The following is an 18,930-nucleotide window of genomic DNA, read 5'->3' on the forward strand; positions in this document are numbered from 1 at the left end:
GTAGGGAAGACAAGGAGAGTCCTCTTTAAGGTAGTGACGAAAAGCCATGTTGACCCTCATCTAGCACTAAGATGATATGGCTGCAAACAGCTCCACCTCCATCCCACACCGAATATATACATATACATGTTTACAGCAATACAACTTACATTAGCTAAATCTTGGATGAGGCCTATATGTCAATCAACAGATGACTGGACAAAGAAAATGAGGTATTAATACCGAACAGAGTACTACTCTGCCATAAAGATGCATAAATGTGAGCCTTCTGTAGGAAAATGGATGCACCATGAGAACACGATCTTAAGTGACATAAATGAGACACACAATCTTGAATATAGCAAAGTTTCTTTTATAGGAGAAATCCAAAGTATAAATAATTTAATGAGCAAAATAAAAGATGGATAATAGGAAACAGGAAGATAGAGCTTTTGCAAAATGGGAAACATACCTGGAGATGGGAGAAGGGGGAGAGGAAGAGGAAGTGAAAAGAGTTAAGATCTTGTGTCAGCACCCCATGATGAATGTATTCAATTTGTACTGCAAACATATGAATAAAAATATATATGTAAAAAGAAAGAAAGAAAGCAAAGTATTGCCTGAAAAAGAAAAAAAAGGATGATGTGGTCAATTTGTGTAGAGCTAAGAGATTGAACGTTCAGTTGTAAATGTGGGATGGCGGTTGTTCTTCAAAGAGAGAGGAATAATCAATCCTTATTACTTTTTTTGTAGAAAGACAATTTTCATTAAGAACAATCTACCAATTTGATGATTCTGAGCAGAGAATTCGAAAAGTTTTCAAATCACAGAAGCTCCTATTCAGTTGAAATGATTTTGTCATGATGGTAGGAAAAGCGATTATCAAGAAAGCAACACAGAAAGTTTTAATGGATCACTCCACCTGTGAAGCACAGCATATCCAAGCAACAGACAGTCGTTAAAGCAACACAGATTTCATTGTAATGAACTAATTTAGAATTTTCCCTCCCTGAATAATTTTGAATAAAGTGTATCCGGAATGCATGGTGGGGTATGAAACAAACAACTATTACTAAGAGGAAAAAGAAACTCTTGATTTGGGCCCTATATTCTTGATGGGTCCACATGTCAGGCCATAGAGCCTTTACCAATTGAAAGATGACGACCAGCTGTAACAGGAAAAGAATCACAACCGTGGCCATCATAATGACAATCACAGAGTAGTTCATGATAATGAGTTCCCTCTGGTTAAGATCTCTGTAGAACTCAAAGCATCGCTGCTGTTCTGAGTGACTTGGATCAGTGCCATATTGTAAAAAAAAAAAACTGGCAAAAAAACGAGGTAGCCCACTGTCCAAATAATCATGCTCAAAGCTACTGCATGGTGCTTCTTCAACTGTTGCATTTGGAGTTTCTTGAAATAGGTGAATAATCGGAGTATGACAATGGCCACATAGAAAACAAACGTGAAGTACATATGGCTGTAAATGATGCTTGTGACCACCCAACAAGTAAAGGATCCAAGGTCCCAGGTGACTGAGAAGTAATAGCTGACTCGGAAGGGAAGGCTGACCAGCAGGATGGAGTGCAGCGCTATGATACTGAGGACAAATGTGGCAACCACGGATTGGCTGCTTCTTTTGAACAACATGCGTGACATCATAAGCATTCCAGTAGTGCCACCAAGTAAAACCATGCTGTAGAGTGTTATCAGAATAATCCTGCAGTGCATATCACATTGTCCTAACTCTGTGTTTGAGACATTCGCCGGGATGCTTGCATTGATTGTCTCCATGCTTTGCCACAAAGGGCTTAGAAGATCATAAAACTCTAAATCAAAAAGTTTGTAAAATTATGATTAATATATTGTAGTTAACACTATACAGCCTAAGCATTACTAGTATTGAATTTTGCAATAATAGACAACTATTTACAAGCCAGAAAATATTGTTAGAGATTCTATCCAATAATTCAAACATACTGAAGAGATAGAAGAGAGTGAAATAAAATAGTAAAGATAAGTTTAAATGTTAAGCTCAAAGTTGTGCACCTACATATTCTACAAACAGGTATATTCCTATACATATATCAGGATAAAAATTAGGATGAGGTTCATTCGCTTCAGGTGCAAAACTTAAGGAAAGGCCAAACAACTCAGTAGCCAAAATAAATACATTTTAATGAGATATTTTAAAACCAAAATGAATGTAAAAATTCATGATGGACAAAATCACAAAATTTTAAATAAAATCAACATCAGTATACATTCAATACACTTTCAGGTGAAACTTACAAAAATCACCTGCCCTGTTGTCATGCAAACTAATTTTGGATAATGTAACATAAGTTATATAACATATAACATAAGTTATATGTCATTATTGTAAGGTTCCCCGGACACCGTCTTTGAGTAATTTCTATGAGCAGGTTTTAGACAAGGAGCACCCTACAATACATGTCTCCTGCACCCTTCTCATTTTAAACTTGAATCTTTGCACTACCGTGTTACAATTTGGTGGAAGGACAGAGCTTAAAAGTGGGTTAGTTCTTTATAGCTGAGAATAACTGGGATGGGGGAAAGGACAAAAGAAGGAAGGGGAAAATATATATATATATATACACAAGCTAGCTAAGATAATTGTACTACTAATTTCTATTAGTTCATTGAAAAGAACAGACAGTGCTTAAATTTTTTGATCCATTTTGCATCCCTATATCTTGTAATCTGAGCAACTACTTTGAAGATTATAATATTCAATATCATAACCATTGTTAATTTCCTATCATCTTATTTTGAAATTATGTATTTTTTTCCCTCTCTTTCAAAAAAGTGCACTAGCTGCTATTTAAGTCTTTCAGGTGTGAGTGTCAGGGACAATGGTCTTGCATTAGTAGGAAGCCAGTACCCTGGGCATCTGCTATCCTGCCAATGGAAGCCAGTCCTACTATTTGATTGCCAAGGGATTGGGCATGAGTGCCTTTGCCTTCATAGAAATTTATATGTGAAGTGAGAAAAGTTGTACTATCTGCATTAAAGAATTATTCAAAAATTCAATGAGGTAGTGTCTTTGAGACAGTTTTATAATTGAAAAAACTATATAAATGTTACAATTCTTAAGGTAAAACAAGAGGACAATTTTTGTACCTTTCTCCTTATTCTAACTAGGAGGAGATGCCTGGTTAGGCTGCATACAATTGTTACTGCATCATTAAGTGTATCATAAATCTCTGACTATTTAAAAAACTTTTTTAGACCTTTGGTTTGACAGTTTGAGCTCCAGGAAACAATAGCTCAAACTTCTCACTTTGGAAAGGTCTGTGTTATTTCCCCACAGAATTCCCACCCACCTGGCCAGAGACAGAATTTAATCACTGGTATCTGAGTGGGAAACATCATATGAGATCTAGCATATTTATCACCCTCAATAAAAATTTATTGTAACAAAAATATAATTATAACATGCATAACAATCTAACTTTTCTATGTTAAAATGTGTATTTTAATAAAGTACATAAATATATTTTTTTATATTTTATATTGTGAAACAATATAACTTTGTGTACAAGAAAGATGATAATGATTTAGTTATAAATTTTGTTCAAGGGGTTGGGGATATAGATCAGTGGTACAGTGCCTGCCTGGCACGTGCAAAGTTGTGAGTTCATTTACCAGTACCAAAAAAAAAAAAAAAGTTGTTCAAGCATAAGCATATAACTTAAATTTGAAAATTATTTTAAAACAATGAAAGCCTAAGTTTTTAAATCAGTGCTACAGTTTAAGTGGACATTTCTCCCAAAGCAGTGTTTGGAAACACTGCCACATCCACCTGGCTAATAATGGGCAGATATTTAAGTTTATGGTACTGTCTTCTGCAATACAAACAGAATTATAATGTGTACTTTGCAAGATATTTGTGAGATGTTAGGTTACATCGATAAAGAACCTAACGGATTGTCTGACTCAGTATCATTTTTCACTCTACAGTGTACACAAAGTTATTACATAAAAATAAGACACAAGATTCTATTCATCAGACAGAAACTTAAATTCATAGGCTAAATTCATAGGGAAGAGAGAAGTTAGATATCACTTTTCCCTCAAGACTTTACCCTTATGACCACAGTATGACCCCCAATACTACTTTTCAAAACCCTGCAGTTCTAGGTATGCTTTTGCTCATTAACATCAAATACTGACATAGCTAAAGACCCGTTGTACTCAGAAGAAATGGCCACCCAAACTACTTACTATCTCTTCCTCTTATGATTTGCTTCTGGGCGTGACTTAAGGCATGTTGGTCATTTGTTGATGTACTTCAGGCAGACAATAAGCACAGTTTACTGGAGCAAAGCCTCCAGTAGCCACAACAGTTAGGCAAATTCATGGAATGGACGATGTACTCACAAAGAAGCTCAAGCCTTAGACAAAACTAAACAGCCAAATTCTTGGATTGAGATAAACCGTCTAAACCACAAACGGATGTTTATTGCTACAGCCAGTTGTGACACAGATTGAGAATTATTCCTATAAGTAAAGACTTTCATTTTCACTGTTAATGACTTATTGTTCTCATGAATGGGAAAAAATAAATGTTTTTCCAGTGTTGTCTCTCCTCTTCCTACTTTTATGTATTTCCAAATGTTTCACATTCAGAGTAAGAATGTGAATGTTGAGGGGGAAGTTCTGGGTAACATTTGTATACTCAGTGTAATCTCAAAACGTTGCTATACTTCCAGTTTCCAAAATCTCCTTTCTCCTATTGTATCTGCCACTTAGAGATAATGGTTCTTTTGAAGCTTGACCCTCTGGTAATGTAACTTCAACAAGAAGGCTCATTTTTACGTCCAAAATCTTTCATTTTTTACCTGAACCTTCTCATTTTCTTTCCTACCTTCATAGATATCTTGAAATATCCTAAGACATCAAAGCATAATTGTAATGAAGTATTGAGATTAATAGGAAATAAAGACAGCAAAAGAACAACAGGGTTTCAATAACTGCAGGTAAACATAGCCCAAGTCTTATTACTGCTCAGTATGGAAATTAAGACGGATTGAGACTTTACCACCTGTAATGCAAGTTTATAATGGTCTACATTTATGTACCAGATGATAAAATTCACATTTGCCTTGGAAAAAAAGCAAGTATTATCCCTACCTGCACCATCTGCTACCTGATCATCCAATAGTGCCTGTGGCCACAAAGATATAAAATAAAAGCATCAAAATGTAATGGAGCCATATGCTTAATTATTTCAAGAAAAACTCTCAATGAAAGATAAAATTTCCACTCTTATTTATGCAAGTCAGATTTGTACCAGTTCAACTCCGCTGGAAAAATTTCATATGGAACCAATTTTTCAACCAATTTTAAGCATTTCTCCTTAAGTTAAATTAATTCAAAGCTACAAAATCTGGGTTATAGGCCCAGATTTGGTCATATTATCTGACAATCCTTAGTTTTTCAGATAAAATGTGTTCCTGGAGTCTTCAGGATAAAGTATGTTCCCATAGAAACCATGCTATATTTAGGGATTGTTTGTCTGATGAAGGACAAACTGGGAAACAAGTTGGGTGAAACCAACACTGAAACATGAAAATACAATTCAGATCTGTGAGCTGAACACAAATTAGTCATTCACATTGATGACATAGATTTCTGCTATGCAGTCTGTATGTTGTACTTGTAACACAGCTAAAAGAATGAATATATTCCACATTTTCCTACCATAGTCAGAATTCAGCTCCTTCTCCTTGGGGAAGTGGCAATAGTTTGAAGAAAAATAGCACATCCTTAATATGAGCCATTAGAAGTAATTTCCTCCAGAAGCCTGCAATCTTCTTATTTAACAGATGAAGCCATCTGAACTTAGAATTTAGGAAATCATCAAAAGGCCACAGAGCTAGTTAGGGAGTAAGTAGATAAAGATTAAAGCTAGGATCCCTCTTACAAATTTTCATTCCCACTGCGCTATGATACCCACAGTGTGAGGAATTTGAGCGTCTCTAGGAGGCATGTTAAACACCTCCAGCTCCTTTTCCCACCTTCTCCTGTAGAATTTTATCTTTGGAATGGAATTAAACCTTTAACTGGAAGTATCTTTAAAAACCTTACAGAATTAAAATTCCCCTTTAAATATAGTTTTTCCCCTTTCCAAACTATTAGAGCAAGGCAGAAACACAAATGATTGACTTCTGTTAGTTTTCCGAAGACAAAGTCAACCAGTTCTCAGCAGGAGCAGTTTGGAAGCCACTGCCGCCGTTTTTCCTGGGAGGCACCTTAGAGAGGGCCGTGGGAGGGCAGCCCTGCCCCTGAAGCAGCAGGATGGAGGTGACTTATCTTCTCTAGAGCTGTTAAAGTGCTAGCATCCTTAAGACTATCCTTAATTGAAATATTCCCAGGAAAGTGGTAACAAAATTAACAACTAATTCCCAAATCTGTTTACTTTCAAGTTATTAACTAAGATCTTTAAAATGCAGGGGTTGGTGCCATGTTTGGTCCAAAATACCCAGAGACTGAGCCAACATTGATACTGGAGGCAGTGTGTGGGATCTTTCATTATTCCAGGTACCTACTACTCAAGTCTCTTCATTCATCTCCGTGTGGATGCTTCTCTCCAAGAAGCAAGAAAATTTTCTCCCATGGAGATATGCATTTGGAATGAGAAAACTCCAGATCGATCATCCCATCCTTCCTCTCCACTTGGCAGATGAAAGATAGAGACCCAAGGAGGGCATTCTATACCTCTCTCCCAAGGAATATGACCAAAGCTAGTATTTCTGAGCACATTTGGGGTAAGCAAACATTTAAAAAAAACAGAAACAGCCACACATTCTCTGACATTCATTTTCTAGCTATATAAAAAAATCACAAGTAATAAAGCCATAGTTGGCACACAAATGTCTTGTATAGTTGGAAATCATGGGTATTAGTCTTTAAATACATATACATAGAAAACCTTTCTCTGTTTCTGTGGGTTCCACATGGGGAGATTCCAAACTCAGATGGAAAAATGTTATGTCTGTACTGAACATGCATAGGACTTTTTTTTTGTTTTCATTATTATTTAAACAATAAAACTGTTTGCATAACATTTACATGATATTAAATGTTGTAAGTAATCTAGAGATGATTTAAGTATAGGAGAGGAAAATTGGAGGTTACATGTAAACATGACATTTTATGCTTGGATTACAGTTACGTGTCAACATGCCTAGCAGGTCTTGACTCTTTGAGGGGGGTGCTACAATATCTTACCATTTAAAAGGCGTCCTAGATCAGGGACACATTCAATCAAGAATAAAGCTAGCACTTGCCTGTTGTTGTAGCTAGAGTTTGCAAGGGAAACAATACAAGACACATACTTTTTAAGATTATTTTATAATAGCTACCCAAAGGGTCATATACAAAGACAGTATAGGAAATCTGCCCACACACTAATGACCAAAGAGTCCAGCTGAGGGCTGGGATCCCACAGCAACATCCTGCATGAGTCCAGCTGAAGACCTAGAGCCCATGGCAATGTCCTCCATTAGTCCAACTGGAGGCCAAGAGCCCATGACAATGTCGCATGCAAGTCTGTATCAAGTATCTGTACTGGGAAGGTCCAAAGGTCAATGGTGGAAGCTAGAAAGTCTGTGCCAGCAGGATGAAGGGTCTGTGCTAGCAGGCTGAGGGATCTGCACTGGAGCCAGGAAGCGATGCTCAAAGTAAAAACTAAGAGCTCCCCGAAAGGTACCATTGCCATCCTCAGTGGCAACGAGGTCCCAAGCTCCTCTGACGAGAACAGCCGAGTCCATATCAGGAAATCCAGTGTGACAAACTTCTCTAGGACATTGAACAGTGCACCATCTTCCCCTCCAGAGACAGGAAGCGATGCTCAAAGTAAGGACCAGAGCTACCCCAAAGTGAACCACAGCTACTTTCAATGGCAATAAGATCCCAAGCTTCTTCAACTATTAGAACAGCCACATTCACATTGAGAAAGCCATGACATGCTCCTCCAGGAGAACCAACAGCTCCCTAACAGTTTCTCTTCTTTTTCTCCAGTTCTCATTTTTATGTTGTTGGCAACAATCCTCAGGTGGGCCTTCCATACCCAGCACCATGCTGATTCAGTTCAGCTGGGTATTACAAGTTGACCGCCAGTTGTCAATCCACCAGACTTACAATCTTAGAACTCTTAGAGACTGAGGCAGGAGGACCATAAGCTTGAGGCTATTGTGCGCAACTTAGTGACTTAGCAAAACCCTGTCTCAAAATAGAAAATTTGAAAAGAGCCAGGGATGGATTTCAGTGGGGAGACCCAGGGCCCAATCCCCAATACCACAAAAAAGCAACATAGGGAAACATTTTGCTCAAAGTAGACTTCTCCTATTGTTTTTCATTTCAGATCTCTAAATGTACACTTATTACCTCTTGTGCCTTAGGGTTCCAGTCTGATTTAATTATAGAAAAAAAACAGTTTGCTTCTTTGAAAGTTACCGTACAATGTAGTTTAAATTCCCCCCCTTCTTTATTCTACTTCTTTATGAAAGGAAGACACTATTGCCTCAAAACATAGGAAAGGAACTAGTGGTTTTACTAACACTTTATAGATAAACACTAGACCAAAGAATGGGATGTGGCTCAGATCAATAGATTAGACTCAACTATCTTCTGAAATGATAGTTATCTCAGAGTTCGGACAACCAGAGAGAGGTCACAATGTATTTGACTAATGTGATAAGGAAGACATGGTGGAAAATTCACAGAAAGCTCATTCGCTCGGGGTATAATAACATTCCAACATGCCTCTGTCCCTGTAATGCTAAAGAATTGACCCAGAAGAGCTACATTTCTCAACTGTTACTGCACTCCTGAGTCACTTCGCATCTCCTTCTGACCCAGCTTCTGATTCTGCAAGCCTGCTGTGGGGCCAGAGGTGCTGCATCTCTAATTCACACCTGCACACGCGCACTTCTTGCAGCCAGAGCCCCACCTGCACCACCGATATGGTAGCTATTCGCCACGTGTGGCTGTTTTACATTATGTAAAATCTCACAAGGTACTTCCCCATGTACATTAGCCACATTTGAAAGGCTCCATTAGAAACTTCTTTGGCATCCATTTGCTAAATAAAATATAATTAATTAAATAATTCCAAAAGGATGTGGTCAGCAGGGTCCAGTATTGCTGAAGGACACAGATGCTGAGGTTTGAAAAGTATCCCTGACCATCAAGAAAAGGGCAGAGAAAGAGGCAGTAGTTGGTACACTGCTGTGTTAAACAAAGGTTTTTTTGGGGGTGGAGGCTTTTTGTTTATTTATATGACAAAACTCAGCAGTGTCCATCTCGGGCCGCTGGGGATGCTGGCCAGGGGGAGACACTGGTTCTGAATGCTCCAATCAAAACAGGCTCTGTGTGACCTAGCTTGTGCTTTGACAGTTCAAAGATACCAAATAAATACCATTAGCTGTTAAGGATTCCAGAACCTCAGTCCTAAGGCACAGATTATAAGCCTCCAAAGGAACCTCGCGTTTCCTTCTGACTCACTACAAAAATAATTGCTTTTCTTTATTACACCAGTGTCTTCAGAGCTCTTAACTCTTGTGCAGGCTCTGGTTAGGACGGAGAGCAATTTCACTAATCACTGGTTACTCAAAATCTCACCAGACCTTTAAATATCAGCTCCTTTTCCAAGTAGAGGCCGTGCCTGATGAGATTTTGTGGATAAAAATCTGAGGCCTTGTTCATAGCTTGAAAATTGGCTTTCACTGGGTTCACAGGCCAGCTTCCTTTTAAAAGAGATAAAACTCCTTAAAATTGCATTAATTGCCCTATTATTAGTAAATAAAACAGAAAACATAAAGCTTTAGGGAGTGGGAAACGGGGCGGATTACATTTTTCCTATTATTGCAGCACAAAAGCCTGCGAGGAGGGTGACAAGCATCACCTGCTCTGGTAGAAAAGGCTTAAATTCCCCCAAGGTAGTGTGGACATTCTCGGAGCATTGCCTTGTGGGTAGCTCCAAATTGCTACCAGAGTGCTGTGGCATCGCCTTTTGCAGTGGCAAAGGACATCGACACGTTACCTGAATCAGACACTTGGGACAACAGGAATGTATGCTCTGAAGGAATCTGACTGCTGCCATTCTGAGCTGAACAGAGACCACACTAAACTCCCCTCCTCCCCGCTGTTGTGCTTGTGTACCTGCTAAAAATGGATAGGAATGCACTGATAAGGCCCAGTAATCATAGCTGCAATCCATAGCTCCCATCGTCACTCAGCCCTGTGCTCGATGAGTAACCACATCTTTCTGTGCTTCTCAAGCCTTGTCCCTGATTGCTAACCACAACTCCTGTTCATTGGCCCCAACCCCATACCCATTCCTATAAACCCATATTGTTCCTACAAGAGTAGCAAGTCTGGTCCCTAGTGCCAGAGCAGTCCCTCTCAGGTTTGTTCTGAAATAAACCTGTCCTGTGAGCTCGTACTTGTGTTGCTTTTCCTTTTTCCTAACAGACTCAGAGGAACACCGTATGACTTTGAATGAGCAACAGAACCTTTGACTCCTTTTGTTTTAAAAACAGCACATGATTTTTTTTCCTTGACCCCAAATGGTGAAACTGACACATACATCAAGAAACCTCCATTCCCAAAGCTGGTGGTGCAGTGTAGACCTAGCTCTTGCTAGGAGCCTTTCCCAAGTGTTGGGGTGGAGCTTTGCATTTGGGGAATTAGGAAATCAGAATGCCTATGATGGACAAATGGCTCTGTGGGGACTTGTTGTCATTGAGGGCAGTGGGGAGAAAGATAGGGACAAGGAGGGCAGGACTGAAAAATACACTTCAGCTCAGGGGCTGACCCCAGAGAGGCTGATGATCCTGGCGAGAAGGATGAGAGCCAGTCACCCTGATGACAAGTCAAGTCATGAAGGGAAAGGGAGAGGGGGAAGCAGAGCCTTCACTTTGAACCTGAGCAGAAGTACCCACACTTTTGACAAGGCCCCGGTCATTCTGATATAGCTGCAGAGATGTCTACTTCTAAGGGCTTCTGGAAGCACCTAACCCTCTAATTCTTTCTTCTGTGCTTCAGGATCACAACAAAAAAGAGCCAGACTTTACTTCAGGGCCCTCAAAAAAGGAATTGAAGTTCTAGAGAAGACATGGAAATAGAATTCCAGTCTGGTGAGAACCCAGTCAGATGTGTCACATTGAACAAATCCTACCTGATGCCCTGCCTGATCACTGACCCTCAAGGAAGGGTTTAGAGGCAGATCCAACTGTAGAGAAGTCTGGGCGGGGACACATCTCTAGAGAAGCCTCACTGGGTGTTTGTAATCAAGAGCTGTCTACAAGTAGTAGAATGCAAAGTGTCTTGAGCAAGGATAGGCATCTCCTACCCCACCTTACAAGAAGGGAGACTGAATGGCTTCAGAGAAGGTTCTTCCAGAACACGTACGGGCAGCATCACTCTGGGCTGGTTTCCCTAAGAGTCTCATGGCTTCTCTCTCATGATTACCTAGTATGACTGCTCCTTTAATGTTCACCTCCACTCATAACCTTCTGGAGAGGCAGGAAAAGGCATAGCCAACCCTGACATTTCCTGGAGAGCTGCCCAGACTTGTCTTCACACTTCCTTGGAAAGCATGGATGATGTGTTGATCCTTCAGTCCATCTCAGAACCATCATTGTTCTACTTCCTGTGGCTGGGCATGGGTCTCCCATCCCTGGGGCTCCTGCCTACCATTTCACGAAAGAATTGCGATATGGTCATCAAGGAGTGAGCTAGAAGATTGAAAAAGCAACTGATGATGTACTTACACATCTTCTGCAGGAATTCCACATGCTGAGAACTGGTAAGTCCCAGTTAATTATCAAATGGCCTCATATGGCTGTAGTCAGTGTAGTCAGTTCATTATCATATGATGGCAGTAGAGTCATGGTCAGAGAAATGAGCTCTAAATATAACCCAGAGGACTGCTTGTCCTTCTATGTTCTGAAACACGCCCCTGCGCTGGCCTGTGGGTCTTCTCCAGGTAGGTTCAAACTTTGTATTTCCACAAGCATTTTACCACATTTCTTCACTTAGATGCTTTATCCCTTCCCCTTTCTTAGGAACAAAAATTCTTTCATCCAACCTCCTTTTTCATTTCATTTTTTTGGTGGGGGGGTTTGGTTTTTTTTCCGGTACCGGGAATCAAACTCACGACCTTGCACTTGCCAGGCAGGCACTGTGCTTCTGAGCTAAATCCTAGCCCCTGTCATTTCATTTTTAATCAAGGCTTGTCTCAAGACAATGGACCTCTAGTGTGTTTCCTCCTTATAGAAAGCATCTATAAAAATGTTATAAATAAGTAATCTAGATTCTTTATTCTTTTTATTTTTTCTTTTATTTTGGGATGATGTTTTCTGTGTGCCTGCAGGTTCTCTTACTCCTAGTGATTCTGTAAACCAGTAATTTAGAAACATATACTATTGCCGCTTGGTTCCACTTATGTTTCATAATTTTATTGTCCAATTTGTATGTAAAGCTGGTTCCAGAGAATAAATACCAATAGTGAGAGTCTTTCAGCTGACTCCTGTACTCTTTCTTTCCTTTTACTTTGGCAAAATTAAAGAAATGAAATGTGATCTTCATTTCAAAACAATCTTAAGTTTGATTATTCAACATAGACTTTGAAATATTTTTGAGCAAGAAAATGATATTGCAGAAGAATTAGCTATTGTGTCTAAAATCTACGAAGAAATCCTGGTGGCTGAATAATGAATGAAAAAATCTAGAAGAATAACTGCGGAGAGAGAACATAGAATCATAAAACCATCAGTATTCAGATGAAACTGACTGAAATTTAATGCAACCACTAATTTTATTATAAGTTATAGAGACAGAGAAAGAATGAGCATTGCCATTGCCACAGTCTCACCTGGAGGATGGTGCAGAGAGCACTCTGGAGTTATGCAGGCTTTTGTCTTAGTCCTGCAACAAGCAATGTGGCAGCCAGATACCAGTATGTCCCACCTCAGTGAGTTGGAATTAAAAAACACAGTCACAGTTGTGAGGACCACCTAGGTGACTCTCTTTGAAAGAGGAGCAATTGGCTCCATTTCTGCTGAGCCTGACCCTAGTTCCATGTATTGGTATGTACATGGAACATACCAATACATACCAATAGTTCCATGTATTGGTATGTACATGGAACATACCAATACCTAGAGCTGGCTAGGACTTTTCCTTGCCCCTTCCGTTGGCTTTCAGTAATGCATGTCAGTCCAGCCAAGGTTCTGATGGTAATCTTTGACCATAGCAGGTGTGTTTCCCTGACCCCCTGTTGCTCCCTCAAGTGAGCCGGAGTGAGGCTGGATGTATGAGCCAATGCTCCACACTGTTGGCTGGAATTGAGCCTTGGGAATAGAGGCTATGATTTTCTGGGGCTTCCAAGATTACACATCAGAGCTGAAGCACCGACCACAAAAACTGTTAGATACTATCTCAGCTGATTACTCTTTCTGCATATCCTGCTCTCTGCATATGGCAGACGTGATCTCAGGCCTCCTACCTAGCCCAGCTCAGGGCACTCACATATTTCTCGCCACTCTTATAGTCCCTCATCCTCAAGAGACTCCTTTCTTTACAAATGAATAAAATTTGTGTTTGGTCCTGGCTGTAGGCCTTTATTCTGGATAGCCATCATTGTGGCTAGGCTTAGGACCCCTTGGCTCCCCTTAACTACAAATGTGTCTTTATTCTCACCATGGGTTGCACTGGATGTAGTAGATTGGAACTGACTCACTAGAATTCCAATAACTTTTTATGGGATTACAAATATAAACTTCCTGGGCCATGAGAAGGACTGAGAAGGGCTCTCTATAACACTCTTCTCTCACAGTATCATAAGAATAAATTCAAGATGTATTAAAGTCCTGAATGTAAGACCTGACAGCAAGAAAGCATAAGGGAAAGTGCCTTCATACTGATGTTGGCAAGAATTGTTTTAAATATCATACCAAAAGCTAAAGCAACAAAAGCAAAAATAAACAAGTAGACATACATGAAACTAAAAACTTTTACATAACAACAGAACAATCAATGAGTTGAAAAGGCAGTCTATGGGCTGGGAAAGAATATTTCTAAGCCATATCTAATAAGGGACAAATATCCAAAATATATAAGGAACACAACTCAATAACAACATAAACCAACCAATTTGATTGAAAAAAATGGGCAAAGGAAATGAATATACATTTTTCCAAAGAAAACATATAAATGGCCAACAAGTATATGAAAAAGTGCTCAGTATCACAAATCATCAGGGAAATGCAAATCAAAACTATGTAAGAAGATATCACCTCACTTCTATCAAGATGGTTATTACCAAAAAGATAAGATACACTGTAGCTGTGTTGGTGAGGGTATGGAGAAAAAAAATGAATCATTATACACCCTTGGTGGGAATTTAAAATGATAGAGCCGTTATAGTACAGAATTCCCTAAAAATGTTAAAAACAAAACATATGTTCAAGAAAATGATATCCCTACATCATAGTCATGGGACCAAGTTAAGTATCCATGAATGGATGGATGGACCAAGAAGCCACGGTATACATCAATTCAATAGAATATTCCTGAGCCTTAAAAAAGGAGATCCTGCTATATTGATGAATGGGGAGGGCATTATGCTGTGTGAAATAAGCCAGGCACAGAAAGAAAAGTATTGCACGATCTCACTACATGGAATTCAAAAATCTAAATAAATAAACTCATAGGAATAAGGTTGAGGACATTGTTTGCATATTGGTGATGTTGGTCAAAGGGTACCAAGTGGTACCCTTTATATAAGATAAATATCTAGGGCTCTAATGTACAGCAGGACGACTATAGTTAATAGCACTGTGTTGAATGGTGATAGTTTTCTAAGAGAATAGATTTTAGGTCCCTTTACTACAAACAAAAGGAGATGAGTGTGTTCATTTCTTGACTAGTAATCATTTTACTGTGTATATTTATATCAAAATATAACATTGTACATTTTAAATATATACAGTTTTTAAAAGTTATTAAGACTTAATTGTCAAGTTCTGTAGGCCATGGTGAAGAACAGGGGTATATCCTGTCTGTCAGTGGTCATTCAACTCCTTTTGGGTGATAGATCACTTTGAAAGTCTAGAGACAAATATAGACTCATACAATAAAGGCACACATAAAAAATTTACAACCAGAGCTGGGCATGATGGAGCATGCCTGTAATCACAGCTGCTCAGGAGCCTGGAGTAGGGGGAATCACAAGTTCAATTTCAAAAGAATCATAATCTTCCAAGGCTAAAGCCAGTGAAGACAAGCTTAGACTTGCCCCTGGTTTGTTTCTAGTAATTACATTTAGCTAGGTTGTACCTAGTCCCCTGTCTACCATTTTTTCACCTTTAAAACACTTTGTGACATAAAGAGGAAAGTGATCATATTATGTAATCTTTAATGTCCCTAGATTATAGTGAATATTCATTTAGGAAACAATTTTACAAACTAGAAATCCATATATATTATGAGGTATCTTTCTCAAACCCTTAACAGACACATTAAATCTTACCATGTGTTGTAATTCTGCTATGTATCATCTGAAACTTTTGTCTCTAATTATAATTATCCTCTATAAATATTCATAGAATACTCAGCAAAGGACTTTTCCAGATCATGTAGATAAAAGTGAAAAAAGGGCTTAGTTCCCACTCCCAACAGAAGAAAACCTTTTAGAGTGTTCCAAATCTGATCATTTCACCCGAACTTTGCTTAAAATTATCTCAATTCTTTGGCAAAGTTCAAGTCTCAAACCTGTTTTGAAACTCTGTTTTATTTCTAGATTTTCCTCTTGAAAATTAAAAAAAAAAGTTCCAGTCTCATCACAAAGGAGACTTGACCTCCTTTTTCAGGATGTTTTTCTTTCCTCTGCTTTTGCTATGATATGTGTACATATGTGTGTTTATTTTCAGTAACAAGCAATTATCTTCTACCTGTCATACAGAGCGGCAAGGTGCCTCCTTTCAGCCACAGATAACTGGATCTAGTCATAGCTCTGTCATCTTGCTGTATGTCCTTAAGCCAGTTGCTTAATCTCTTAGACTTTCACTTCTAGCACCTGGACAAAGTGAATAATAAGATAGGTGCCTAGTGCTTTTGTCTTAGTTATTTTCCTATCACAGGGACAGGATACCAAAGGGAATGGTGGAATAGCACAGTGATAGGGCATGGTAGGAGAAAGGTGCTCCCATCACGGTATTCTGGAAACAGAGAGAGAAGGGAGGCAAGAAGCCAGAAATCATCCAGGACAAGTTCCCAGTCACCCACCTCTTGCAGACCAAACTTCACCTCCTAACAGCACTGTCAGCTCTGAACTCTTCAGTGGACCAGTCCACTGATGATATAGCATTTCTATGAGCCAATCACCTTCCAAATGCCCAACCACTGAGCACATGAGAGTTTGGGGGACATTCTAGTTCTAAACCATAACAGCGCTGTTGCTGCTAATGGGTACAAAGGCAGTATACAACATCTATTTAACAAAAGAAAACTCCTGATCATCAGTGAACTGGGAGACAGTAATAACAGTAACAAAAACAGCAGTCCACAAGCTGTGAAGCTCACAGAGACCGGCATGCATTTCCTACCGGTCCTGCTGGTCTCCACTCCAGTTTTTCAACCATGCTGCACTTCTCAGGATCCTCTATGGTTCTGTTTGCTCACAGGGCTGAGTTCCACAGGATGGAGTTAACCAACATCCGTCCTCAGCTTCACCCAGCTAGGGGGTCTTCACTGCCCACAGGCAGTGCAGAGATGTTATCAGTTACTGGCTGAACAGCGAGGAAGATGAGGCTTCTGGAGGAAGTAAGCTGACACATTATTTTTATGTTCTCCACGCTCAGCTTTATTGGGTGACCACCATGGCAACAATGAACATGATAACTGGCAATCCCTGGGGACCCCTCCTGTCTCAGGAGCTACTCCTGTTCCCCATTCCCCATTCCTATATCCCATTCCTTTTCTCCAATAAATTGTCCTACTCATAAATAAATAAATAAATAAATAAATAAACAAACATAAAAGTCACCATCATGGAGAAGCTGTGAGTGGAGAGGAAATATAGTAAAATCTGAAAAGAAAGGCTCATGAGCTCCCAGAATGTGTAAAAATGTATTTCAACTAAATCCAAATCAAGAAATTTAAATTTTTTCAAGCAAGCAAGCAGTCAAAGGGCACTTCCTCGCCAAAGGGGTGAAAAATGAACAGCTGACTGTTCTGAAGCAGTTCCACATTTTTTTTCCACAAACAGATGGCCTCACTTAAAGATAAATAAGAAGTAAAGCAGCGTTAGATTTTCACACGAATATCAAACATGCAGGGAGAAGGATAGAGGTTTAAATCAAGGAAAACACAGGGTACAATTCCAGATAGAAATCACCCAAGGAAAAACAGAGGGAAGGTTCATATAAACAGTCACTCATGAGTTTCAAGGAAAACTTAGACAAAATACCCTCTCAGAGAGGGTTCACACCAGGCACGGTGGTGCATGCCTGTAATCCCAGAACTCTGGGAGGATAAAGCAGGAGGATCACAAATTCAAACCTAGCCTGGGCAACTTAGTGACATAGCAAGACCCTGCTGTTTTAAAACAAAAATGCAAAGGAGAAAGGGTGCAAAAGTAGCTCAGTGTGAAGACCTTGGGTTCAACACCCAGTACCACAAAATAATAATGATAATGAAAATAATAATATAGACTTTAATAAATTTCAAAGTTAAAATAAAATGCTATTATAAAGTAGAAGGAGAAAAATGAGTTATCAGAGCTTTTAAAAAGAAGTGAAAGACAAAAATATCAAATACTATAATGTGAAACACATTAAACCCAATAATGAAATAAGAATATAATTAAATATTAGACAGATTTAAGGAAATTACATTAAATGAATTAGAAAATAATGATGTACTATAATTAAAAGACCATAGCATCATGGGAAGCAAAGATAATTCAACTTTGATATAATTAATGTGCCTGTAGGCTTGAATAAAATGAACAGATAAAATTCAAATATTGTATATAAGAGAATCTGAAATAAAACTTGAATATCAAAATGTAACATACATACCTAAAGTCCTGAATGACAAACATTAGGATTTATCCCAAAATAACATATTGAAATAAATGTCTTTTAAATACATATGGATGTCTCAACAGAGTACATGTCCTGTCCCCCTACACACACACACACACACACCCCACATCACACAGATGTTTTCAGGAGAGTTTACTTTGATCTCACTTTTATCCATAACAATGTTCAATTCAAGGACAAAGTGGAACATAACCTCAGAAATTCCGAGGGATAGAAAGAGAGTCACCAGCATATTTATGCCTATTTAAAATGCCCCTCAGTTAGAAAGTTAATTGGGCCTGTAGGGTAGGGGAAGACCCTTTCACAATTCAATAATTTATAGCAACCTAGCATCCAAGTGAGCGGGTGGACCTGGTGGCCAGGAGTCGGGTTTGTGTCCTGGCCCCCTCTCCTAACAGACTGATGGCCCCACACTCCTCACAGATCAAAATTCTCAAAGCATCGCTTTTAGAAGTAAAAACCAAATATTCTCAAGTATGGAAGAAAACAAGGAATAACGTTGAACAAGGAAATCTCATAAACAAAATGATAATCAAATGGGACAACTGGTCATCTGAAGAGTCATAATTGTTGAATGCACTTCAAAACTAAAACTAAACATGTAGTATACAAGGAGCTATATAACACAGTATCCCTGGCAATGAACTGCCAGTGTTGCAGTCCTGCCTCCAGACTCGAGTCTATTGGTTCTAGATCGCTGCTCCATTTAATAGCTCTGTGACCACAGGAAAGATATTTAATGTAGAATATTCCCCACTTCCTTCACTTGTGAAAACGGAGTAATTTTAGCCCCTAAATCATAGTGCT

The 18,930-nt window shown here is 39.0% G+C and overlaps 1 protein-coding gene across 1 annotated transcript; it reads right to left on the minus strand.

Annotated features, from left to right (window-relative positions):
* Window positions 1-849: 849 nt before the first annotated feature.
* Window positions 850-1,796, minus strand: LOC102027275 (probable G-protein coupled receptor 141). Its single transcript, XM_013521286.1, is given in 2 exon segments — window positions 850-1,301; window positions 1,304-1,796. Coding segments are annotated over 2 exon segments (888 nt in total). The 5' UTR covers window positions 1,775-1,796; the 3' UTR covers window positions 850-884.
* Between the last annotated feature and the right edge of the window lie 17,134 nt (window positions 1,797-18,930).

This window comes from Chinchilla lanigera, unplaced genomic scaffold, assembly GCF_000276665.1.
Source record: "Chinchilla lanigera isolate Chin_1 unplaced genomic scaffold, ChiLan1.0 scaffold00059, whole genome shotgun sequence".
In the NCBI taxonomy this organism is placed as follows: Eukaryota; Metazoa; Chordata; class Mammalia; order Rodentia; family Chinchillidae; genus Chinchilla; species Chinchilla lanigera.